Below are 25,720 nucleotides of genomic sequence, written 5' to 3' on the forward strand. Positions count from 1 at the left end.
CTGTGCCCGTGGCTCGTTCTCCATCCTCTGCTCGGTCCCTGTGCTGAGCCCCGCTGGATGGCAGCAGCGCGACAGCCACAGGGTCTGGCTGAGCAGTGCCACGCTCCCACTTGGAACGTATTCTCCCAGATTTCCACGGGATTTTCTCCCTACTTAATCTTTTATTTGCCTCTGTGTGTCCAGGAGAGGCACAGCTCGGTCTTCAGTTTGCTCAGTGTCCAAGCCCGTGTGCTGCTGTTCCAGATTTTCCAAGAGCAGGGGCCAGGTCAGGCAGCGAGAAGGGGACGTGTCCCTGGTGTGGTCACACTGCAGCCAGGACCAGCCCAGCCCGCTGCTTCTCAGGCAGATCTGGACTTGGGAAGGGAAATGAAATTAAGCCTGAGTGTTTCCTTTCCAAGTTTTATTAGGCTGTATAAACAGCAATTAAAACAGGCAGGTATTTACTGCCTGATAACGCTGACAAATAATTTAATTTCGCACTGCTTAAAAAATGATCCTCATCTTAGCAGGCTTTGTAATTAGGTTTGACCTTAAGCAGCCCCACACTCCTCATGTTAGTATCCTCATGTTAGCAGCAGTATCCGAATTTCAGAGTCTATTTAAAATGTAAATTATATTTCTTAAAATTTGTAACAACATCTCATATAGAGTCAAGATGTTTAGCATTTATGTTATAAAGGTACATAATAACTAAATGTTTAATAACCAGATGTCACAATTTTATGCTGAGTGCTCAGACCTGCAATATTTTATGTGTGTGCTAGTATTTAAATGAGATCCAACTCAGCTCCAAGGCTAACAATCTATTAGGATGAAAGTGTGGGCAGTTCACCTCAGTGTCACTGCTGCATTTTTTAGCTATTCATGTGTGGACTCTGTACTGTGAGAGAAAATACCTTGCTGTCAGCTACAGTATTTACTAATGAGCCAAGAACAATTTAAAGAAATGCATTGACTCTCAACATTTAGTTTCAGGAGACCAGATGTTAAAAACTAAAAAGCTTTGTTTTGTTGATTGCAGTTCAGGTTCTACCTAGATACCCAAAATATTACTATCATTTGAATTTTAATTTTTGTGGGACTTTCTCATGTTGAAGAGAGATCCTTGATTGTACAAATCTTTATTTTAGATCACACCTGCTTTCTTTGGAGGTGGTTCTAAGTTTAAGAGAAAATGCTTGTGTTTACTAGGGTGTGAATATGACATTAAGTGGTTGCAATAAAGATAGTGCTGTTTGTTGCAAGCAGGAAATATGAGATCAGAACAGACTATTTCCCTAGAACAGCAGTGCTATAAATGCTGAATTATTAACAGTAAATCCACGGTATTTCCTTTTGGATATGTAGAAGAGACTTAATCCCAGCCACAGGTCTTTATGATGGTTTTAGGCAAGAATATGGAGACAATGAAGTGAGGAAAATTGCTATTTGGAAAAAAAAATGCAAGCTTGGAGCTGGTACAGACGTGACCTCTTTTATAGCCCTTCATCTTCGAATGAAACAAGATTTTGGCAACTTGTTCACCTCCTTCTGAACTTGCTTGCAGATACAGTGACACAAAACTGTTTCAAACTTATCAACACCAGCACTGCCTGAATGCATTATCTGATGCTGCACTATTGGGGCTGTTTGATTTACATGACTCTCCCAGCTGTTGGATTTATCTGGTTGGCTTAAAAGCCGAAAGGAAAAATTGCTTTAAAGGAGAATTTTTTAAAAATAAAGAGATACCTTAGTTTAGGTTAATTGTGCCATCTAGGGAAGATATTTCATTAGCATTATTAATCTAGGTCTGTGCCTGGCCCTGTGGGAGAGTGCTGTGCATGCTCCAGGTGACAGAAGATGGAATATCCATGGAGAGGACAGAACAGCTCTAGCTGGCAGACACATATAATAATCCATATGAAACTGGGGAGTTTTAGGGAACTTTGGAAGTTTTAAGGGCACATCTTAGAAGTGCACAGGGATTTGGTCCTGCACATTCATTATGAAATGATACAGTTTAATCAAGAGATGATTTATGCACTTGTGACAGTGGTATAGACAGGCTGCAGTTAAGTTCATCCTGACGTGAGTGTCTTGTTCCAAGTGTTGGGATTGGCTGCAGGTGATAAGAATGTGATTTCTTCTCTTTAGTTCGTTACATTTCAATTTGCTCTTATTATATTTGTCAATTCAACAGTCCAGCATGTTCTGAATTAATTATGAAATACCTCAAAGTAAATGGAGCTGGGACTGCTGCAGAGATCAGGAGATTTCTGTGGTTTGCTGAGTTTAGTGAGGCTCTGTATTTCACAAAGCTTTCCTAAAGAGGAACCATGTGCTCACCTTGAATTTCAAACACTTCTTAGCCCTGAAGGACTGAAAGTTCTAAAGGAGCAGGAGAGATGATATTTTACAGTGCCTCCACCTGTCACTGACTCCCCAATAATTTTTGAGAGTGCTGGGCCAGCAGAGGTTGTGCCAGTGCAGACTGTGACCCAAACACCCACCAGGGTCCATCCCTCCCAGCACTGCCTGTGCTGTTCTCAGGTTTCTGTTGGTTTCTGTTCCACTAGATTCTGATTATTAGATACCATCCCTTTGAGATATCATGCATTAGATATCATCAGCAAATGCTGAACAGGAAAGGTCATTGTTTTCAGTGTTCCCTTAAGACTCTTCTGAAAATCCCACCTGAAAAGTCTCTTATTACTCACATTTGTTACATGAACAATGTCATTCCTCATCCTCAAATGACAGGGAAACACCAATAGTAGCTCACCTTTAATTTCTTTAATGCTGTTTTGTGTTCAGTGACAAATTATAAAATATGTTTAGCAGGATCCCATAAATAACTGCAAGCTGAGAATAGAATAATGATGGAAAGCAACTAGTTAGCCAGATCATATAACTGCAATGCTTTGTACTGCCAGGAAGGACTTATACCAGGTTGCTTGCAGAGTTGCTGTTTTAAACCTTCTTGAAACCTGAAGGTGTGTAATTTGAGAACTTTTATGGATTTCTTTATATAATAGTTCTAAGAAGTCTTGCCCCCAGTGACCTAATTATGTCACCTGCATGCTGCACAACTTTGTACTCAAGCAAGACTGCCACAGGCATGTAAGCTTTGCACTGAAATTTTTTTAAAATTTGACTTCATCTTTTCTTCCCCTCTCTTCCAGTACAAGCTGCTTGACTTTAACATTTTACCTTAGGTTGGATGGTTCACTGTTTTTTTTTTTTCCCTTGGAGTTTTGCTTATGATTTTGTTGTGTGTGTTTTTGGGGTTTTTCCCTTTTTTTTTTTTCCCAAAAGGCCAAGGATGCAATGATAGAACTAATTTGTATTTTTAATCTGTACCTTGTAATTAGAGCTGGAGGGAGATGCCAAATGAGTAAGAACTTTTCCTTTAAAATCTCTCCAGGCACATAACTGAGTTTTGGGAGAGCTTTAAAGGAAAGCACTAATGAAATTCCTGCAGAAAAGGAAAAATAAGGCAACAAAATTAAGACTTAAGCGTGCTATTTTTATTCAGGACTGGGGTTAAAAAAGACTCTGGTACCCCCTGGGCTCACTCTCAGATAAAACATTTGAATCACTAATTATTATATTCTTTTTTGTGTGGATGAGTTTCTGCCCCATTGATTTCCCCAGTACTGAGATTTTTAGGCGATTGAAGATGATTTTGATGTTACTTGGAGCTTTTGCATTGTTTTACCTCGGCTTTGTTTGAAAACCAGGCTGTTTTTACTGTGAGATCAGTAATTTTCATGAAGTTTTGTTTTTCTAGAGGGCAAAGCTCCAAAGCACAATCCCCAACTTATTTAAATACTGGAAACTGAATAGCTGTGGAATTGTGAAGGTTGAAAAATACCACACCTTTTACTCAAGCAGAACAATGAATTAGAAACAAAACACAGTCATGGTTATAACCTCCTGGAGGGTGCTGGTGGTCAGAAAGGGTGGAGGTGGAGGAGCAGGTCTCTTGTGAAGCTGAAAGAGGGGTCGCCATCCTTTTGGGCAGGATTCTGCCAGTAGATCTCCAAAGGTAGAGCAGCACAGAGCTTTGTGCCTGGATCTGCTGATAGGATTGCTCTAGCACAGAGGATTCTTTGTTTCTAGGAAACACATATGCAAAATTTTCATTTTATGTTCTCTTCTGAGAATACATGCGTGTGACTCCATTAGCACAGTCAACTCCAATGCCTTCCTTCTGCCAGCTGATCCTCTAAGGATCCACTGTCTTCTGCTCTCAGTCACTTTTCTCCTTAGTCTTCATCAACCTTTATTTAAAAATACCAGTTTATAGAATCACAATGATGGCTCTGAGCATTTCTCTGAAGCAGAGACATTGCAGAGCTAAGCCATGTTGTTCATTGGCTCTTATGCTGTGCAGGGGATGGATGATTCTGCATTTCATGTGCAAGAAGGAACATAAGCCTCAGCTTGTGCTGGCATTCCCAAGGACAAATGAAAACAAATGTTGAACAAGATTTCTTTTGATAAAGAAGACACCCAGTTAAAATGAAATTCAGGCCTTTTACTTATGCAAGACTAGCTTTTAGTCTTCCTATAGAAGAGGTATCCAGGTGAATACACTTGGTCTTAGCTGGCATTTCTTAAAACTGGATTATTCCCCCCTTCCTTGGTGGGGGCCATGGATAGTTGACTTTCCCTCATCTCATTTTTGTATGCAAAGCTGGCTTTCTGTCCATACTACTTAGTACCTATCCTCTATCACTTGAATTTTCTAGGGTGGTTTGAGTTATTTTTTTGTTTTCTGTGGCTTAGTGAAGGCAGCTTTCTCTCCTGTTGTAGCTGGATGACCAGGCTGAAGATACAGGTGAAGTATCATCCATAGTCTGAAGAAAAGACCACTAGCTATCAGGATTTGTGAACTGGAGAGTAAATTATGGGGATTTTTATATTTCTAAAACTGAATTTTGGAAAGGAGCAATATCCCCCATCATCCAGGGTGTTCTCAGCTACACCTCTAACTTAAGTATATTAGTTTTCCAAGTGATGTAAATAAAATTAATGGGCCTGACTTTGTTTATGGGCTGTGTCTCTGTGCAGGCACAGCCCTGGTGCAAACACTCCCATCCTGGTGTTAGCAGGCAGCTGTAAACCTCTATTCCTTATGGCTCCCTTGTAGCTCTGTGCTCTGATGCAGCTCAGCATGCAGATTTTTGAGTAAGGAGAGGCAATAGTTTTCAACATAAACAAGTCCACTGGGTCACATTAACCTCCTTCAGTCTCTGTGTTAAATAATTAAAATAAACTAGGTAATGTTTAACTATACGTATTTAGAGGCTTTCTGGAGGAGCTTATTAGTTCAATATTCTGACACAGTGTCTTAAACCTTCCTGAGCTCCAGGATCCCTTATTAAATATTTAGTGCATATTGCTGAAAAAGTCAAGATTTGCTTTATTTCTTAGAAGAAATGTCTATTCTAAAAACTCATTCAGCCTTTAAAACACTGTCCGTCTATAAATACTACTTTTCTCAAGTTGTCATTTCTTGCCAGCAAGGAGTATTTTTCATTTGTACCAATCTTAATAGCACCCCAAGAATTAATACTTGCAGGAGGCTCTGCAGTGCATCCTTGCTGTATTCTGTAGAACCACCTCAAATACCTTTTTAAGCAATTCATTTGACAGCAGCTCCTTTGGATAGAAAGAAGATGTGTGTCAGCTGCTGACTGTGCTTCGGAGACATCAATATTTCTCCTCTTCTGCTTCTAAAACTGTCAAAATGAAATTAGTTAATTGGTGGGTACTTTAGTGTAGTTGCTGTGGGATAGTAATTATTGGTGACAAGAGCTGCTGGATGTGCACTAATACAGTACAGCAAAACCTAAAATTTGGAAATGTAAGGCATTATCCTGCACTGCTATTATGACTAGTCATTTTGCCACAGTCTGACTTGCTAGAGATTCAAACCTTCAAGTTCAAGGACTTCTTGCCAGGAGAGAGAAGGTTTTGCTTTGTGCAGAGCAGAGTTTTATAAGAATTGCCACATAGCTAAGCAACAGCAGCTTAGTGGATTAAAATAGCATCAGTGATATCTCCAGTCTCTGGGGTAATGAGTTCTAAGCAAGGCAAAGACCTCCAGGAAGGGATTTTGTTTCTGTGGAGTCTCTATCAGATGTTAGTGAATAATAAACAAATAACAAATTGTTTCACTGAGTCCATTCTCATTTTGGCTAATTGCCTGTCTTGGTTCAGTACTTCTGAAGACAAGACACAAACCACGTTGCATTTACCTTTACACCCAGGTCTGACTGCTTACTGAAAGCAACAGATCCTGTGTTTTCTCTCTGCCTCTAGCTAGAAATGGTCACTCCCTGCTCCAGGATTGTCTCTCAGTACTTTAATTCATCACTTTCCATGTTGCTGTGTGCTCTGAGGTGTCAGCTGAGAGGAAAGGGTCCTTGCTCAGCCCCCATGAAAGCAGCACCTTCCATTGTGAAGGTATCTGAGCAAACCATTTACAGAATCCTGCAAACAAAGCTCTTTTCCACTTCTAACAGACTCCCCATAAGTGGTCTGTGTGCCATAAAACATGAACTACCGAATAATCCACCCCTATACAGATGCTTAAAATCACTCAGAAGCTAACAAAGTGTGTTGGACAGGCAGCATGCTGGATCTCTAACTCAGAATCTATTCATCCTGGTAATTTCCATCCACCTCCCATGTGAAACTCACCTGTGCTTTAAGCTGTGAATCATGATCAGTCACAGCTCTGCTCTCATAATGCTAGGAAGGAGAAGTATGAGGTGAGAAACTCTTTTAAAGAGGGTAGTCCCAATTTTGACAAGGTGTTTAATGCACAAATATGTCAATTTCTTCACTTGCAGTATTTTCAGGTTTAATGGGGTCTAGATTAACAGATTTTTCTTCTCTACTGACTGGAATTTTTTCTGAAATTTGATGGACATGTAAAAAGTTAACAAAAAAAAAAAAATCCTTCTGGTTTGAACTGACAGGAGTGTTAGAAGAAATAGAAATCTATTCTCTCTTACCCAACTTCAGTGCTTTTTGAATAACAATATATTACTGAAGTTCCTGATGAAATGTCAATGATTTTGAAGAAATAAAAGGGGAAATGAGTTATGATTTTCAAAAGACTGCACCTTTTAATTTTAGAGAGCAAAATGCATTCCTGAAGGAGAAATAATGCTGGTTTTTCCCTAGACCATTGCAAATAGATGTCAGGTTTGTTGCCTGATTTCATGTCTAATAGTTAGTGCAATTTAATGAGTACAAACTGAAAAGTGGAATGGTTCTCAGTAGGAAGGGAGCTCAGTTCTTCTTTTGACACACCCTGCTGTTCAGTTGCTTGTAAAAGATACCCACAGGTGGCAATTCAGTGCTCTCAGTGCCTTGTCTGTGTGAAAGAATAAATGTGAAGCCAGGGCACACTGGGAACAAATCCACCCTGGCTCACAGGCTCAATAGGTTTCAAGAGGAGCGAAAAAGGGCAGCCTTTTAACTAAAGGAGGGTGTTGGTGGTCTGAGATTTTACTATTGATATTTCAGGTACTTGATATTTAAGTTAATTATACCTAAAACTTATGTAAGGAATGAAATTTATACTAAATTCAGTGGTTCAGGCCTTCAGGTGCCCCACTGCTGCCGTCAGTTTGGAAGACATACTTTAAAACTCTTTTCTGGAAATCATTTGCCAGCTGGCTCCACCAGAACACTGTACTGTGGGCTCTGTGGAGAGACAGCAGAGAAATCCTTGTGAGGACTGAAGGGGGCTAAGAGAGAGATGGAGAGAGACTAATTTACAAGGGCCTGTAGTGATAAGACAAGGGGGAATGGCTTCAAACTGAAAGAGAGCAGCTTTAGATGGGATATTGGGAAGAAATTCTTGACTCTGGGGGTGGCTGCCCAAAGAAGCTGTGGCTGCCCCATCCCTGGAAGTGCCCAAGGCCAGATTGGATGGGGTTTGGAGCAACCTGGTCTAGAGAAAGGAGTCCCTGTCCATGGCAGCCAGGTTGGAACTGATTTTCCAGGTCCCTTCTAATCCAAGCCTATCTATGATTTGATGATTTTATGATTATCACACTTTTCTTCCACTGTCCCATCCACCACCAGTGCAGAATGTTTGGCTCAGGGACTCTCATGTGGATGTTCCCTTCCTTGGGGTTGTCCTGGTACCTGGGGAATTTACTCACCCCATGTGAAACTGGGGGTTCTGGCAATGGATGTGGTTTCTGGGGCTTCCCTGCTTTTTTTTAGGAAACTTGCATGGCAAATTTTCTTCAGGTAAAAGCAGGACACTCTAAGTGAAGTGTCAGATGTTTTTAATATCTGAAGGTCTAATTCTCTCTGGTGCTGAGCCTTGTAAATCAGTGCTTTGTATAACTTGGAGTTAGGATCACTCTATACATGGCCAGGTCCAATTATGAGCATGTTTATTGTCAGCTCATTGGTCTGGTTTGCTGTGTAGTTTTGAATTGTGATTAAAGATAAATTGTCATTTTGCAGCCTCACAGAACATAGAGTGCTTGGAACAGAATAGTGAGAAACCTGTTTTCTTGTTTGTAAGTGAGCTCTTCTGGGGTTTTGTTGCTGAAGCTGGATCCCTTCTCAGCTAAGGCTACTTCCAAAGTGTACATATTTATGATAACCTCAGGCCATCTGCCACTGATTTCAGAATGAGTTAAAATATTCATTCTAGATGTATCCTGCCTTATCACAGCCACTGATTCACAATGGAATGTGTCTTTTGCTGTATTTTCTTGTTTTAAACCCAATAAGCTTTCTATACTCATTTTAGAATCTTTTAAGTTTTCCATGTTTTTTGTCTCTCCCTTAACCTTTGCCCAAAAACAAAGGGCAAATTTTACCTTAGATTCTGTACTGCCATTTTTGCATTCTCAGAAGCAATTTGTAGGAGACTGCAATTAAAATTATTACATATTTCACCTGTAGTTCAGGAGTAAAAAGTAAATGACTTTGTTAGAAGTATTTAAAAAGAAATCTTGCAGGCACTTAATCACACATGAAATAACAAAAGACTTCTGAAAAGCTATTTCTATTTCTGCATTGTCATGTTGAATACCACCATGCCTGTTCCCTAACAATAAAGTTTTAAAATATTTGTTAAGCAAAACTCATATTTTTGTTAAATGCAGAAAGGTAGACAATTTTACATTACAGGACTCAGACTATTTCATTAAAGAAAGTCATGACAGTTCAAACGGGTCAGTTATTTTCCTAGAAAGTTCTGTTGCCAAGGTAGAATTAAACTGGGCTAGCCAGCACTATCAGTGTGCTGACAACTGAGTTCTCTCCAGGTAAGTGGTAGTGCAGAAACCAGCCTGTTAATTATATTGTTTAATCTCAGCTGCTCAGGTTTGCATGCTCAGAAGGTGGATAGTCACTATAAAGAAAGCCTTGTAATTTCTTGTGCTCAAAAGAGGCGCTTGCAAATAATTACGAGATGCAATCACATAAGATCAGGAAGCCTTGATGGATTGGTAATGAGATACAGAGCCTTTCACCTCAAGGTTGTTCCTAAGCCAGATCTGCCTGCTGCTGTTGGGAAGTGCCCTCAGACAGGTGCTTGGTTTGCAGTGAGCTGGAGCTCTCAGGGCTGTTGATAAGTACAAATTCACTGAAGAAAAATTGCCGTGCCTGTGGTTTTCTCTCTGGCTGTCTCCTTCCCTCTTATCCAGATAGGAGAGAGAATTTCTGCAGTTTTCTTGGATTGTGCTGAGGGAGATTAATGTGATTCTGGGCAGCTCCTGCTGCTGGGAGCTGCCTGCTGGGCAGTGATGATGCTGCTGGACACGAGTGCTCTGGCGTGGGCACTGGAGGGAGCCCAGCAGCAGGAGGCAGGACAGCAGCTCATGTTTAAAGCAGAGCCTGCTAGAAGTTCACATTTAAAGGCTCACAGAACAGTGTGAGGGAGGCAGTCCATCCCACACAGCATCCTGAGAAGCTTTGAAAATAGCAGGAGTTGAGCAGGTGTGAATGGAAGGGAAGTCTTTTTCCATGGGCTATCCAGCAAGTGTGCTGCACAGGGCTGTGTGGAACTAATGCAGCTCTCACTGTCTCCTGCTGCTGGGACTCACTACAGATTAAACTGACCTTTTCTTGGCTTCTCAGGACCTTCAAGCAAGGGCTCTTGCAGAGGAATGTGCCTTTATGGAGCTGCTGCTGCTCTGTAGGAACAGCTATTGCAAACAATGGCTGCTTCCCACCCTGTCCCTGCTGAGGCACTGAGTTGAAGGAAGTATCAAAAGGACACTGAATATAATCTCACAATGTCCATGGATTTTCAAAGCTATCTACTATTCTGACAATTTATGTTGCAAAGCAATGTGTGTTTTGAGATCAAGAAAAGCCAACCACCTTGGCAGAAACTGTTTTCCAGTGAGTTAAAGTCAACATAATTTTTAAGGGTAGAAAACCTCCTCATAAACTGTGGGTTGAAATTTTTTTTTTTTTTTTGAGAATATGATCAGAAGAAACCTGGTAATAGTTTCCCCTTTTTCATATGCTGACTTCAAGAGGAAAACCCAACTGCTTTATTTAGAGTACCATCCTTGTGGAAAGAGTGAAACTAATGACAACTGTGCCAGGTCACCTCTAACTTTCTCAGATGGGAGATGGTGGAGCATTGCTGTTAAAGTCAATGGCTCTTGGGGGAGCCTCACCAGCACTGCAGAAGGTAATGACATGTCCTCTCCTGCCACCTATGGCTGCTCCATTATCCTTGAAAGCAGCCATGAAATTTGCACAGCTTTAACAGGAACATCTGCTTCTCTCCCTTGGTTGTTTCCTTCACATCTGCAGCGGTGGTGACAGGGCACGTGCTCTTCTTCATTCACCCTCGTTGCTCTGACCTTTCCTGTGGCTCATTGTTTATGCTCTGTCTCCTTAATGACTATTCTAATTCATCTCTGCATTTGCTGATAGTCTTATTGGGGCCAAGGGAAAATTCCCCAGGTGAGGAAGCCTGTTGTTTTCTGGTAAGAATGCAACTTTGTCAAATCTGACAAGCTGGCTGGGATACTTTCAAGGGACAATTTCACTACATTGTTTCTGCAACTTGCCCAGTTATGACAAGTGTTCCTGCTGAAAAGAGCAATCCCTCTCTTCTGTGGTAAATGAAGTAAATCTCCTTTTCAGACTTACCTGCACGATTTGCTTTTTTCTGACCAACATCTAGAAAAATGTCTATGTGTCTTCCTGCTACTTAAACATCTAATTACTGTTATTTCAAATAGATTTCATTGCCAACATAAGAATGGGACATTTAAAAGCCCATGGGAATTTGAGACTTTCCCTTCAATTCTAACTCCTCTGAGCTTCTAATCCAAATATGCTTTGTCAAGTGTCCTGGAGCTAAGCCAGTGTCTGTCTGGTTTCCTACAGGCACGGGGAAATGCTATTATTGCATCTGCTGCATCACAAAAGAAATGTGCTCAGTTACTGGGGGGCAAATTTCCATCTCATGGTCAAAACCCTCTTTCTAATACGATAATCTGCAAGAGTCAAGAACTCTCTTAGTCCTTTGAGGGATGGCAGTGAGGATTGGATTTGATTCAAGGATAAAACTCTTGGACTTTCTCCCAGGGTTGTGGTCTCTTTCTGTCGAAGCTGTGACATGGTGTTGGGGAGGCTTTTGATGCTACTGTCCAGTTTGTTCCTGTGGTACATATTACAGGATATGATGGCTTCTGTACCATTATAAAGTAATGTTGAACTTTTCACTTCAGGCTGAATGGCTTAGTTAAAATGGAAAATCTACCTAATTGTTGTGAAGGACTGTCAATTTTAATAAGAATGGAAGAAGAGCTGGATTCTTGGGTGCTTGGAATGGGATGCATGGAACAAAAAATAATGTTTTAACTGATAGTTCTTTCATTTCTGAGAAGGGTCTGTTAACACTCTGTCTTTACTGAATTGAGCTGCCTTTTTGTAGTAATTCACATTTTAAGCCTGGGTGAAATGACTTTATTGTGGCTAGCTGCCAAAAGAAAAAAGCTAAATTTATGTAGAACTAGCTGTACACTGACTTCAAAATCAACTTTTTTTCTGCATAAAATAATAGGGTTAATAATATAAATGGCATGAAGGAAATTAGGTGAGAGACCAGCACAGTTTGTGTGTTGTGGCAGCACCCACTTGTGCAAGCCCAGGTACTGAGCAGAGATCTCCACATTTGGCTCTTTGAACTGCACCCTTCTGGGATTTTCTTGGGTTACAGCCTGCATTTGGAATGTTTAAATTTTAGTCTTGCACCTTTATTCTTAGGTAAAGGAGATTAAAAAGTGAAAGTTGAGAGGCTCAAGAGAGCTGCAGAATCTTGAAAAGAAAAAGAAGTATTAATGGTGATGCTTTGACAGAGAGTCGTCAGTATAAAATAGGAAATGTACAGACCCTGACAACTTCTGAATTCTGACCTTTAAATTATTATTCTGTTACTAGCAGTGTAAATTAGGATCAGGAGTTTAAATGTGGACCTATGGGAAGCAGTTACCAGGTTGGTTCTCACTTTATTTCATTGTGATTATATTTTACTGTGTGTCTGTTACACTGCAGCAAGAAGTGGTGGGCAGTCTGCAGTGAGGGTTTTGTTTTTGTGTAAGAAAACCCCCCATGTTTCAACAGTGCTGACTAAAAAAAAATGTCTGTTGACATTCTGGAAACCTCACTTATGCTTTGCACTTCTGGATCTAGCAGTTAAACCAACTTCAATTAACTGTTCAGCCAGGTTGGATAGAGTCTGTACATGCTGAAACCACTTGGAAGTCCTCATGCCACTCAGACTTAAAAATGCATTTGTTCCATTTAGTTTTATGACCTGCTATTGCTTAACTGGCAGCTGGATCTTATATTTGGACTGCTGTGATGCTTTCCTTGTCTATTCCATCAGATAAACCCAAGGTAATCATTACAGCTGTATAAAACCTGATATAAAATGAGACAAACTTTGAAAATAATTAATCAGTAGTGATCAAGACACAGGGCTTTTCCCAGGGATTAAAGAGCAGCTGAGGAGCTGGTGGCCTGGTGCCCAGTGCATTAACTGGTCTGATTGCTTGTGACATTCCTCAGAACTCCATTTGCCCGATTTGCCTATCACATGAAAACTTCATCCCGCTTCTGCAGTGAAATCTATCATTCAAATTCAGTCTTATCTGCTGGTTCTGGTTTTTGCAGAAAACACTTCTTCCACTGGCAACAAATGCTGCTCTATGATTTTAATATACACAGAGCAATTAGTGGAAAGAGGGATTCACAGGCCATCTTTTAAATTAAGAATGTCTAGCAGGACAACCAGAAGTGTTTCAGAAACCACACCATTTAATGATAACTGTTATGTTTAGATCTTTTGGGAACAGATTGCCAAATGAGGGTTAATTAATGAATAGTTATTTATTTGCCTACCTCTAACTAGTCCCATCAAAATAATTTAAGGAGGGAAATGTACCTTTGCATTATAAAAATAAACCCCAGAAAACCAGAAGTTCTTTATGCTTTGTAAGTGCGAGCTCTTTTGAGCAGTGAAATGGAGTACAGTGCATGTTTCCTTGGTTGCTCTCCCCAGTTTTACTGATTGTATTTGGACATGAGAATAAAGATTCAATTTTCACTTGAAACAAAGAAAATGCTTTTCCCCCAAACATCTACTTTGTTTTCTGGCAGCTTCCATTTACTTAATCTGCAGAGCCTAATGACTTAGATGACAATTAGTGTTTCACATTCTCTAAACAAATATCATTCTCTTCTGATGAACGACCTTGAACTGGGTTAAAAATACCTCTGGTATTTAGTAGATTACAAATGTTTGTTTTACACAAATAAGCCTGAAATGATCATTAGATATTTCAGGTGCTGGAGGGATGCTCAGAAAGGCACAGGGCTTAATCCTCAAAATATATTTTGTTGCATGCACGAGACAGGCTTAAAAGGTTTTGATTTCTTGTTTTTTTTTTTGTTCTTTTTTTAAAAATTTCTTTAAAATTATGACAGAAGTTAAATGAACTTCTGTCATGCCGTAGATGAGCAGCAATAAGCTGCTCTGAGACAACAAGCACAGCCCTGAGACTGGGTGTGGAGAGCAACTGCAAATGGCAGAGGGCTCCTGGTGCCTGCGAGGGCTCTGTTAGTGACACCTTGGGCAGGATGGCTTCATTATTGATGTGGATGGGACTGCCTTTCTCAGTTTGTGGTCCCAAATATGCAATTTTTGCTTTTCTATGGCAAGAACAACCCTTTTGTAAGAGGAAATCAGCTCTCACTTGAGGCAGAGAATTAAATTTTTGCTTACAAAGTGGTGAGTAACCATAAGCCTGGCCTGTATGGATGTGTGCGTACCTGCTTTCTTCAGGTAAGCAGAAATCTCTCCAGGGAACTGGTTTCATTCTCTTTCCCTTCTCTCATGATAAATTTGTGAAGGAAGGAACAAATGAGAGAAAAAGAGTGGTCTGTGTGTAATAGCGAGAGTGAATGTTAATGGGACACCTGGGAAATTCTTCTACATTAGAGAGCACAATGTTGCTCATTTGCTACAAGTTATGATTGAAAACCAAATCTTTCCTTTGCATTTTCTACCCTCTGCCTCACCTAAAATAGCCCCACAGCAGGAAGCTGCCTGTAGGAAATTATTAACACTGCTTTACACTGAGATGCCTTATGAGGTTTTAGGTCTTGGATTTTGTCTTTACAAACAAATCACACAAAGTGATTTGTGTGCTTGAGGCAGATGAGTATTGGTGCCCAGCTGAAAGGCAGCAGTCCTCATTGATCGACTTCACAGAGCCCCCTGGCAGATAGAGACACTCATGTTTTAATTTGTTTTTGCTTCCAGGTCACCCTTCATCCACCTTCCCATTTGCAGCAGTTTTCCCCTCCTCCCCCCTGCATTTCCAGCACCTTCTCAGCTGTTTTGATTTATTGACCACTCAGATTTAATGCTTCATTCCTTGGAGAAGTCTCCGTGCTTGTGTCTGATCTAAGGTCACCTGTGCTACTTATTCCAGGGGACTTTAATCTCCATATGGATGTGACCTCTGACACTCAGCACAGAATTCACTGTGTTACATGATTCTCTCCAGCTGTGTCAGCAGCTTCCTCCACCTGCTCTGAAGGGTTATAATTTCATTAACTCTTTGGGTCTCATTATCAGGGTTTGAGGTCACTCACCTGTTTTCAGATATAGAGGTACACCCACTGTACCCCAGTGTTTCCTTCTACTCAGTTGCTTGTTTTGAGACTTGTTTGGCTTTTTACCCCATTTGTTACTTCTCACCTGAAACAAGTTAAAGCGGTTCAGGGCTGCTTCCCTGATTCCCCAGTTAAAATTTTCATTGTGATTTTGCACTTACCACACTGCTGGTTTCCCCAAGAGAAAAAGCACAAATGTCTTGATGAGAACAAAATCTGTAACTTTATAAATTGTGAGAAAAACTCTTTGGTTTGAAACCTGCACATTGTGGAAGCTCCATCCTCTAGTCCTACATCTGTAAAATGGCTGTATCTTTGCTTGCTTTTTCCTTACAGATGTTAGCACTAGGAATCACAATCCTGCAGTGTGTTTGAGGATTCTAAGAGTAATGGTTAGCAAACAGGATTCTTTTTTCCTTTTTTGTTTTTGTTTGATTTTTTTTTTGTGTGTTCCATCTTACTTTGCCTACTATCATGGGCAGGTGATCATGGGAAAACATTTCTTGTCTATTTATTCCTAGAACAACTGAACTAGGCTTTTGGGGCAGTTCTGGACTATCTCTGAGCACTCCCTTACTGCCCATAAGTGAAAAGGTTGAACTTTAAAAGTGGAACTGGACAGATTTGTGTATTCAGAGACAATTTCTGAGAAAGTGTGTGTGTATACATATATCTACACTGTATACCCTTGAAGGAGGAGAGCATCTAAGATAAAACCTTGTGACATGAATGTGAAATTATGAAAAAAAATACAGTAACTGATGGAATGGTAGTAAAGAAAAAGCTCTGCTGATATTCTCAGCCTCTAACATGGTGTGTAAATTTTACTTTCCAAGTGACTTTTAGCTTCTTTTCTTGAGAAGAGTTGTCATCTTTAGAAACAGCCCTTTTCCACTTTTACCCCTCAAAAAACCTTGCCCTGTGAGCTGGATTGGTTCTTGTAAATATGTTTGGCAAAGAATATGAAAAATAGCAAGTGCTATTTCCTCTAATATTTGTGTTTTTCTAACAATATTTGCCTTCTGGTGTCTGCTTCCTATGCTCATGTATTTGTAAGCAAAAGCCAGCATGAGATGAAGGCAGATGATAAACTGGCACCAAGCTTCTTAAAGTGCTTTCCTCTTCCAAACAGCATCAGTGCTGACTTCTAAACTCATTTGTTTCTCTTAATGTTGTCTGCAATATTTAGTTCCATAGCTGTTCATCCTCCTATTGACATCCATCCTCTTACCCTTTAAATAAATGATGCAGTTGATTTTGTGCAGACCAAGCTTGCTGGTTTTGAGGCTTTCTGAGGAATGTGCTGAGCTGGGCTCATCCTACTCCAGTTTTGCTGCTCTCCACAGCACTGTAGCTCCTCTTCATCAGAGGTGGCAGATTATGAAACAGAGATGAAAACTCCCTTTAAATTTGTCTTTTCCTTATGTTTCTTAGCCAAGAAATTAAAAGAAAGAGGCGTTTGTTCAGGATTTCTGGTAGAGGCGTGCTGCCTGCATGTATATTGCATTGAGACAGCACTCCCTGGGAGTGATCAGAATTAGTCACAGAGATGAAATGCATGTGGACAGAATTGGTTAGCAACCTTCTGAAAGCCTCCTTCTTTCTTTGATATGTTCCCTGTGGTTTTGAAGTGCATCACTACCATGTTTGATATTTTATTAACAATAATTGTATTTCCCTCTTTTCTTTTGAGCATTTCAAAGAGTTTTAGAAGTATTAATTGGTATCTGCCCTCTGACTTCTATGAGGAAAGTGAAAATAAGGTCTTGTCAAATATGTTTGTTGAAAAAAAATATTAAGAATAATACTAAGACTATTAAGAATACCACTGAGAATAAACAGTTCAGTAGTGATTATTGAGTCATCTGTACTCACAACACTTGTGTTGGCTTGTAAATGTCCAAGTCCAATAACTTTCTGGTTTGTACTTGTTCTTCAGAGAGGTCTGTGTTCTCTGAAATCCTGGGGTGCTGCCTTGCAGCTCTACACAGCACATTCTTCTGGGATAAAAATCCTACAGATGACAAATAAATGGTCACAGAAGCTTCATGTGGCCACTTCTTGAGGTCATTAAGAAGCATTCTAGACATGGGCACCCGAGGGCTGCTGTTATCTGTAGGTATCTCATTATGGAAGGCAGCAAAATTCCCAGCAGGGAGAATCCTGGAGGTCGCTTCCATCAGGGAGCCCTGTCCCATTGTGTCTGTGCCCTGTACTGGGAGACAAAAGTGTCCCTAGTGAACCAAACAGCACTGGTGTTTCTGGGGAAGAAAAGCTGTAAAGAAGCTAGGATATGGGTAGCAGCACACATGCCAATCTGCTGATAGGAGGAAACACAGAGCTGTGTGGTTTTCAACACCCATCCCCTGTCCTGCACCATGCCTGGCTGGCCCGTGCTCTCCCTTCAGTATGCAGAAGGTGCTCTGTGACAGAGACCTTTCTGTGATGGTGCTGCTGATAAAATGTTTCTCCCTCTGGAGAGTTTTCTTATTTAAAAGGGAAGATGTAACCGAATTTCAACCCCAAATACCGACAGCCCCGAAGTCACAGATCTGAATAGGTTTACAGGTGATGAGCTATGAATTTATGGGCTTTGCTCTCCACAGCTTTTCTCCCTCCCATTGCATTTCTCCCTGAAATTGCTTTCTTGATGTGTCCAGCACAGAATTCATTTACTGTGATCTTCACATTTTGAAAACTCTTCACTCCCTGCTCTTCTAATGACTTGGCTTCCAGAGAATCCATCAATTATAAAATATTTTAAAGCATTTCATGAGTGTTTCTGTCAGTATAATCTCAGCTGCATGTTAAGTGTACTTTAAACCTGAGATGAAGGTTTATTTAGTGCAAGATGAATATTCAAACATGCAGGAGAGAATTCTTATATTCTTTCTTTTTGCTGCTGTTGGGCACCTGAATGCAGATACAACAGGTTTCAGTAGATCTAGGGAGGAATAGATTGAGTTAGGGCTGGTTAAGATTTTCTGTGAGTTTTCTTAAATGTGAAAGCCACTCTGCAAATGAGTGTTTATCCTCTAGATTTCTGAACACTGGCAAAAACAGCACTGAAAGGCACCACTTTAACCCTCAGCATTTGTTCAGCACCTGCTCACAGATGTGTCTGAATATTAAGGAGAAATTCATATGGTGCTCAACAGCATAAAAAGTGTCAGGATGTGTGTGAACAAGCAGGAGGAAATATCGATGTGAGCCTGTAGGAGGGGAAAGACTATTACAAGGGCAATCCAATTAATGCAAATGATGCATGCAGATGTCTGTGGATTTTTAGTGCCTCCACTGCTGTACTCCATAAGAGCTGTGCATTAGAGGTAAGGGAGGGGAGTGCTGCCTTCCCTTGTGTGGCAGTGGTGGTTTCAAACCTGGGATCTCACTCCTGCCAGGAGATGAAGAGGGGACACCTTCCCTCAGCCGCTTGTGGAGCTGCCAAACAGGAATGTGACAGTAAAACAGCTCCTAAACCAAGGGCTGCTTTCATGAGGTATCTTAATCTCAGCTTCTGCAAACAGCACTGTGTCTGTTGACTCCTGGCACTTCAGGGCACCACTGTCACTGCTTTAAACACCAAACAAGATAATTGAAAGAGAGCCCCAGGTTTTTGGGGCTGTGTGCTCAGGGCTAGCGTGTTTGATTTCCTTTGGTATTGGCTTAACAGGACTGTTCACCTAAAGGAAGCAGGATTTGAGGTGGAAAATAGACATCCTTGCAGCTACATATTGATCCTTGGAGCTGGATCGTGTCCATCCTTATGATGTACCTTCTGGAAAAAAAAGGTTTCTTCTCTTATCTCAGCATCTGATGTCTGGTGAATAGTGACTTTGCTTAAGGGCAAGGCCTGGCCACTTGGTTTTTCAGATAAGATACATGGCAAACACAAATATGTGGCCTGAGCAGCTCAAAATTTTTGTTTTTATTGCTTCCTTTATAAAATCTCATTCTCAAGAGACCAAGCAAACTCTGACTTTGCTCTCCTGAAGTGAATAGAAACTTTGCTGTTGATTCCAGTGAATGCAGATCACTACAGTGGGCACTGTAGGAAACCAATGGAAATTTTCTCCTGTTTACTCCAAAGAGTTTTGATTCAGGCTATAGCACTAAAAAAACAGATAATGAAATAAATGTTAAATTTATTTAATAAACAAATTAACAACCTCTCTCTCAATAATGATCTCATGTTACAAAATCTTTTCTGTCAGAGCTTGTGCCACTTGTGCTTTTCTCCAAGCATTGTCATGTCAGGTATTTTGAGGAACAATACTTTGGGATGAAGTGGCAAATTTGCTTTGTCTTTTGTCTATTGACTTACAGAGAAGCTGCTGTCCTTCTGACTAGTAGCTGTTTTCATTTTTTTCCATGTTTATTATTATATGAGTATTAGGTACTTGCATGAAAAGTCAGAGTCTGCAAATAAACTTATTACAGTGTTTCTGTAAGGTACTTTTATGTTATCTTCAGCATTTTTTCAGTTTGCTGTAAAATACCTTATGCATTTTTCTACTGCAGCACATTTTGCTTAAGAGTAGTGTAGCTCTGTCCTTGGGAAAAAAAAAAAAAACCAACCCAAAAATCTGTGTAGATATAATTTCTTAAAAAGTTGAGTGCTCAAGTAGAACACCACATTTCCACTCAAAGATTGAATATGCATTGAATATCTTGTCCATTGAGGTTGTTATGAATACAAATTTGGCAACAAAATCCAGGCAGCCAAGTGTTTTCACAAGTATTTCAGCTGTGCTTGAAATACTTGTGAAACAAAAACATACACAGCAAGGAACACTGCCAAGCCAACTTTTTAAAAAAGTTATATGTATGTATTTAATATTTTTTTTTAAAAAAGAACCCCCATAGAAGCCTAAATTGCATTGCTAACTCTTTTTGAAAGTTAAGATTTCACACCTAGTCAAGTCATAACATTTTCTGCACAAAAATTACAGCGACCTTTATCCCTCAGGAAAATTTCATTTGTAAAGGTGTGCCCAATGTTAGTTAGCAGAAGATACTGTAAAAAACCAAACCAACCCAAAATATCCACACAAAAACCTCCAAACTGGGCAAACACCGAGTGAGGAGGAAGGATGAGAACTCTCAGGTTTGTCACTTGGAGGATTGTCTGTTTGTGGAGAGTTCTCTCCCTTCCCCCTGCATTTCTTTATTCTCTGTGCCTTTGATATCAGCCACACCTGCACCAATATCTGTGCTGTCCCTATTCTCATACTTTGTGCAGCTTTGATGGTGACTATTTTTGTTATTCTCAGCGTTGTCTCTCTGTCTCTCTCTCTTGTGAAATAACTCACCCTGCTCTGTAGTGCTGTTAATTTACAAGGTGCTTTACAAACACAGATAAGAGCCATCCTAGGCTCTACTCTAAATGAGACAAGGCAAATGCAAGATGAAGCACTTGAAGGTTGTTCAGGAAAGTGAGGACATGGAAATGACTTATGCAAGGAGCTGAGGGGCTTGTGAAGTGGAGCTTCTGAGAGAAGGTTTAGGCAGGATGGAGAGGAAGTTTGGCAGTGGAGGAAAATGATCAGCTGCAAGGAGCAGTGAGGTGAGACATGAAGGCAAGAGTAAGGAAGAGAAAGGGAGGGGAAAAATCAGCTTGGAGAAATAGGGGACAGTGGATCATGAGAAAAGCAGGAGGACACAATATTTATCAGAAGTTTGTTCAGAATGTCTGGGAGAGAACTGAAGAAATCCATACAGCTTGGGTGTGTTTTTTGTTTTTTTTTTTTTGGATAAAACTTGACTATCTATGATAGCTTTACAGCCTACCTTGTTCTCAGCCTGTCTGTGATGACAAACATAACAAGCAGTGCTTACATGTTGATGTGTTTAAAAGTTTCGCTACTATTTAAAATGTCTCTCTTGTATTAAATATTATCCTACCCACTGTGTCCATTTATGAATGAAAGAATTAAATATAAAACCTGATGGATGTTGGGAAGGAAAAGGAAGATGGGTGTGCTCTGTCTTTTTGCCTTCATCATCTAACTGATTACTCCAACCTGCTCTGGCTTTGTAAGGGTGAGGGAAGATAGATTGGAAAACTGACTTACAATAAGTAATTTCATAAGAAAGAATAGTATGTAAACTCAGGGAATGAGCCAGATCCTGTTGGAACCCTGGTTGCTGAGAATTTTAGGCTTTCTGTGCTGACAGACACTGACTCTCAAGAGAACACTGCATTTGACCTGAGGCTGTGGAGAAGGCTTCCAAAATTGAACGATGGAACTTGGATTATGGGTGTGTGGTTTGACTAGAAGTGTGTAACATCACACGGTAGAAAACTCAGAGTTTAAAGTTTTAGAATATAGTAATATATATAAAGCAAGATGGATATTTTAGGGGGGAGGATCCTTCCTCTTCACCTTCTTCTCCATGGGTTTGGGTGGTTTTGTGTAATTGGATAGAAAGTCCACATTGCGAGCCACAGGTGGTTGGTTATTGGGTTAAAAGTAAAAATAATTTAGGTGTCATTTCTTAATTGGACAGTTTATCCTTAAAAGGCCTTGTAGGGAGAGAGAGATGGAGCTCCATTTTGTAGTTTGTTAGTGAAGTGCTGTAGAACTCATGGCTTGTGAGACTGTGACGTAGATAAGAAATAATAAACATCTGAGTCCAAATAAGAAATACCATTTCATGATTTAAGCCCGACCTTGGCAGAAAAGAAGCAAAAGAATTGGCAAGATCCTACAAGACTCTTTGCTTCTCTGCATTCCTGGGATTTAAGCTGGCGCTGAGGAGATTCAGTGTCTTGTAGGGCTGCACAACCTGGCTCCTTAAGGCACTGATGTGTTTTTTCTCTCCATCCCTTACCTCTGGAACTGTTAGGCCAGCACCAAGTGAAGCAAGGGACGTGTGAAGTCGTGGCCGTGCACCGGTGCTGCAACAAGAACCGGATCGAGGAGCGCTCCCAGACCGTGAAGTGCTCCTGCTTCCCGGGACAGGTGGCCGGGACCACGCGGGCTCAGCCCTCCTGCGTGGAAGGTGAGAGCCTCTGCTCACTCCTGGCTCCTTAGGATTGTTTGAAAGGTTTAGTCTCCTTGATGTCTGACTTCCCACTGCCTCAAAAAGCGTAATCCTTCCTTTTGTTAATTTCGGAAGCATCTCTGTGCGTTGATGATAATGAGCCTGTGCATAAATCTTGGTGTAATTAATCCTCTTAATATATGTACTGGTCTATTTCATGCCTGTGCCAATAAAACTTCTTAATTTTTTCCACACAAGAATTCTCCTCTGAAACTAGTTTGAAAACAGCATGAGCCAAAAAATTCAAGCTTATGATATTAACTCTTCCAGATGTCTTATGACTTAATAGCTTGGCTAAAAATTCACTGGATAATAAATGCAACCCTAAGACTGGGCATGCAGGTGGTGCTGGGACATCTGACATGGAGAGCTTTTCTCTGGATCAATATTTCACCATTTAATGTGCCTATTTTTTGTAAAGATTGCTGCTCTTGTTAAGTTAGTAAATCTACTCCAAGACAGACTTTTTCTTAATCTTAAAGTTACCAAAATCCCTCATTTCATAAATTTATAAACAAGATCCTGTTTTTATTCTTTTGCACATGAAATTGCAACCGGTTCACTAAATCATAAAACAGAAAGCTTCAAAGTCCAATTCTAATTTAATATTCACAAATATTTAGTGTCAGACATAAAACTCTTAATGTGAATCTGTTTTTTGATTTTTTTAAAACCTATTATGAAGCTGTCAAAACAGATATTTTAAAAAAGTAGATTTAAAAAAAATTAGATGCCTAGTAATTTTATGCTTTGTAATTCAGCAATACAGTTAAGTTTAACAGTGCATTTTCTTAGGGAGTTTTCTTGTTACATCAGAAGAGTCTTCTGCATTTTTAGGTGACACATCAAATAGCAGAAATACTTTTACATATAACAGATAATAGAAGACAGGCCTTATTTTAAACTCACATACAGACTGCAAAGGTGACACTTGTCATTCTATGGCAGAAATATATAAATACTGTAGAAACTGATTCAGCCAACAGTTGCTGAAGGATTTTGACAGCTGTTTTTTTATTCAAGTATATTTGCAATTAAATGCAACGAAATATTATGACTGTAGGATTTTGACTTTTCAAGTGGAAGCCTTTGATTCCCCCTCACTCCTTAGGATAATGCTTTAGCAGGCTTTGCTTATTTTTGCAAGTATCTGGGACTACAGTGAGTTGCTGCAGCACAGAAGCTGAAACTCTTTCCTCAGCCTCAGGATTTGATGTGTTTTCTCCCGCTCTGTACATACCCTTCAGTAGACTCCTACACTGTGAAAGCAAGAAACTGTTTGAGTCTTCAGTTTGCATACTACAGACTGATACAGACATTTAGGGTCTTTTCCCAACACCTTTGTCCTGAATGCAGGCTTGTTTAATTTGCCTATAATTTGCCCTGAGTTTAAAGGGAAGGATACACCCGAAGCATAAGAAAAAAAAAATTAAATTATATATTTTATAAAGCAATTGGCTTTCAACTGTTTTTTATTTTCATTGAACTACAGACCTTATCCAGCAGTGGTGATTAGGGCAGCAATTCTCTCTGCTGCTGATCACTGCTGTGGTTGGTACCTGGTGTGCCCACCTCAAATCACCCAGCCCTGCTTGCCCCAGCAGAGCTGTGGCTTGCCATTCCTCATTCCCACTCCTCCAGGAAGGATCATGGTGCCTCCTTCCACCCCACACTCCCTTGTTTTGTGTTTTTCTCTGTGCCCCAAGCTCTGTTGGGTGCTGCCATCTTCTCTGGGTGTTTTTCACTCCACCTTTACTGGCCTTAACAGAAATGATCTCTCACCTCCCAGGAAGCACAGTCAGGTTTCACCCATTTTTTGTCCACGATCTGATGCCCACATCCAATCAGTATCAATGCAAGACTCAGATGACTGGTGAAAGTTCATACATTTATTTTGTAATGTTATGAGACTGAAAGATTAGTTTATAAAAGGCAAAGCAGTGTTCCAGAAGTGTATTTTTTCATAACACTTTTCGGTAAGAGTGCAAAACAAAAGTAATTGAATGAACCTTTCAGTAATATCCTGATGTCAGCTTGCCTGCTTGACACCCCAATTTAAAGGTTGCAGAAGAACAAATATGTCTTGAAATTAAAAGGAAAAAAAGTGCTTTACAAGAAGTAGACTCCATTATTTTTGTTCATCTCTTCTGAACGTGTTATCTTTTAAGGCATGTGATTCAAAAGTTTGTGCACATAGTAGCATAATGCAGACTAGCTGAATCAACATCTTAAGCCTTATTTTATTTTGAAATCCAATATAGATTATGTAGGATTGTGTACTGATATATTTCATAATAATTTTCTGGGTTTTGATGAGTGCCATGAATAATGCAAAACTGAGAGATGCATGCAGGTGTTTGTGCTGTTGTTAATAGCAGGTTTATAAAGTCACAACTACATTTCTAAAAATAATAGGCACGGTCTTAATAAAAATTAGCTTAAGGGTAGAAAATTAATAAATTTGCCCAGTTAAGCTGTAGAACTGTAGCCTTTCAAAACATATTGCAAAAGTGGCAGTGTGACTGCAAGTGGATTTTTAGTCAATATTCTAGTGCTTGCCAGAGGTTCCCCCATTCTTACCTGCAGTATTTGCTGACACACCTCTTGGATTTACATCTCTGTGCAATTCTATTTTCTCCCCCAGTGAAGGAAGAAACTGGCATTTCTCTGTCCAGTCTCCCATGTGCATACATGGATTAAACAAGAAGCCTCAGCTTCATTCCCCCTTTCAGCAGTACTTGTCTGAAGCATGCAAATGAAGGAGAGAAGTCATCTTTGTAGTCAGTGGAGATGGAAAGGCACTTCCAGAGGTCAATTCAAATGTTGGAGTCAGTCTCTGCTGGTACCTGCCTCTTTACCATTTGGATATGGCATTTATCATTCTGAGGGCTGGTGAAGTGTTTAGTCACTTTTTTACCTCAAACACACTCCATGTAATTCACTGTTAAACCAGTAATTGTTGATTTTACCTTTAGAAATCAACTAATTGAACATGGCATAGACAACCTCCCTGCAAAAAACCAAGGGTGGTAAAAAAGATATTGTTTCTCTTTCCTGCTTCTTTTTTTTTTTTCTAGCTTCCATTGTCCTGCAGAAGTGGTGGTGTCACATGAACCCCTGTTTGGATGGAGAGGACTGTAAAGTGCTACCAGACTATTCAGGTTGGTCTTGCAGCAGTGGAAATAAAGTCAAAACCACAAAGGCAAGTACAGAGATCACCTATATTTAAAGGTGCCAGTCTGCTGATTGCTCTTATTGCATTGTGTTGGGGTGTGAACACCAGTCTTGGCCTTCTCAAAGTTTTGAAAAGCTGTGATTAATTAGTTGCTCTCAGAGAGGAAATATTAAGTCAGAGCTGCCCCTCCACTCCTGCAGTCAAACTGAAAATGGTCCTGATTCAGTCTGCAGTGAGCCAAAGAAACTGTTTCATTGTGCTCAGTGCTAGAGGGATAATCATGTTCCAGAACCAATTCTTCAATTTGCAGACTGAGTA

General features: G+C 40.2%; 1 protein-coding gene across 1 annotated transcript in view; it reads left to right on the forward strand.

Annotated features, from left to right (window-relative positions):
- TAFA4 (TAFA chemokine like family member 4) overlaps positions 1-25,456 on the forward strand; it is a 40,096-nt gene extending 14,640 nt beyond the window's left edge. Inside the window, exons 3-4 of the mRNA XM_053953838.1 lie at positions 22,030-22,185; positions 25,305-25,456. Coding sequence (XP_053809813.1) covers positions 22,030-22,185; positions 25,305-25,456 — 308 coding nt within the window. The remainder of the gene's footprint in view (positions 1-22,029; positions 22,186-25,304) is intronic.
- Positions 25,457-25,720: the final 264 nt, after the last annotated feature.

Source organism: Vidua chalybeata, chromosome 12 (assembly GCF_026979565.1).
Source record: "Vidua chalybeata isolate OUT-0048 chromosome 12, bVidCha1 merged haplotype, whole genome shotgun sequence".
Classification (NCBI taxonomy): Eukaryota; Metazoa; Chordata; class Aves; order Passeriformes; family Viduidae; genus Vidua; species Vidua chalybeata.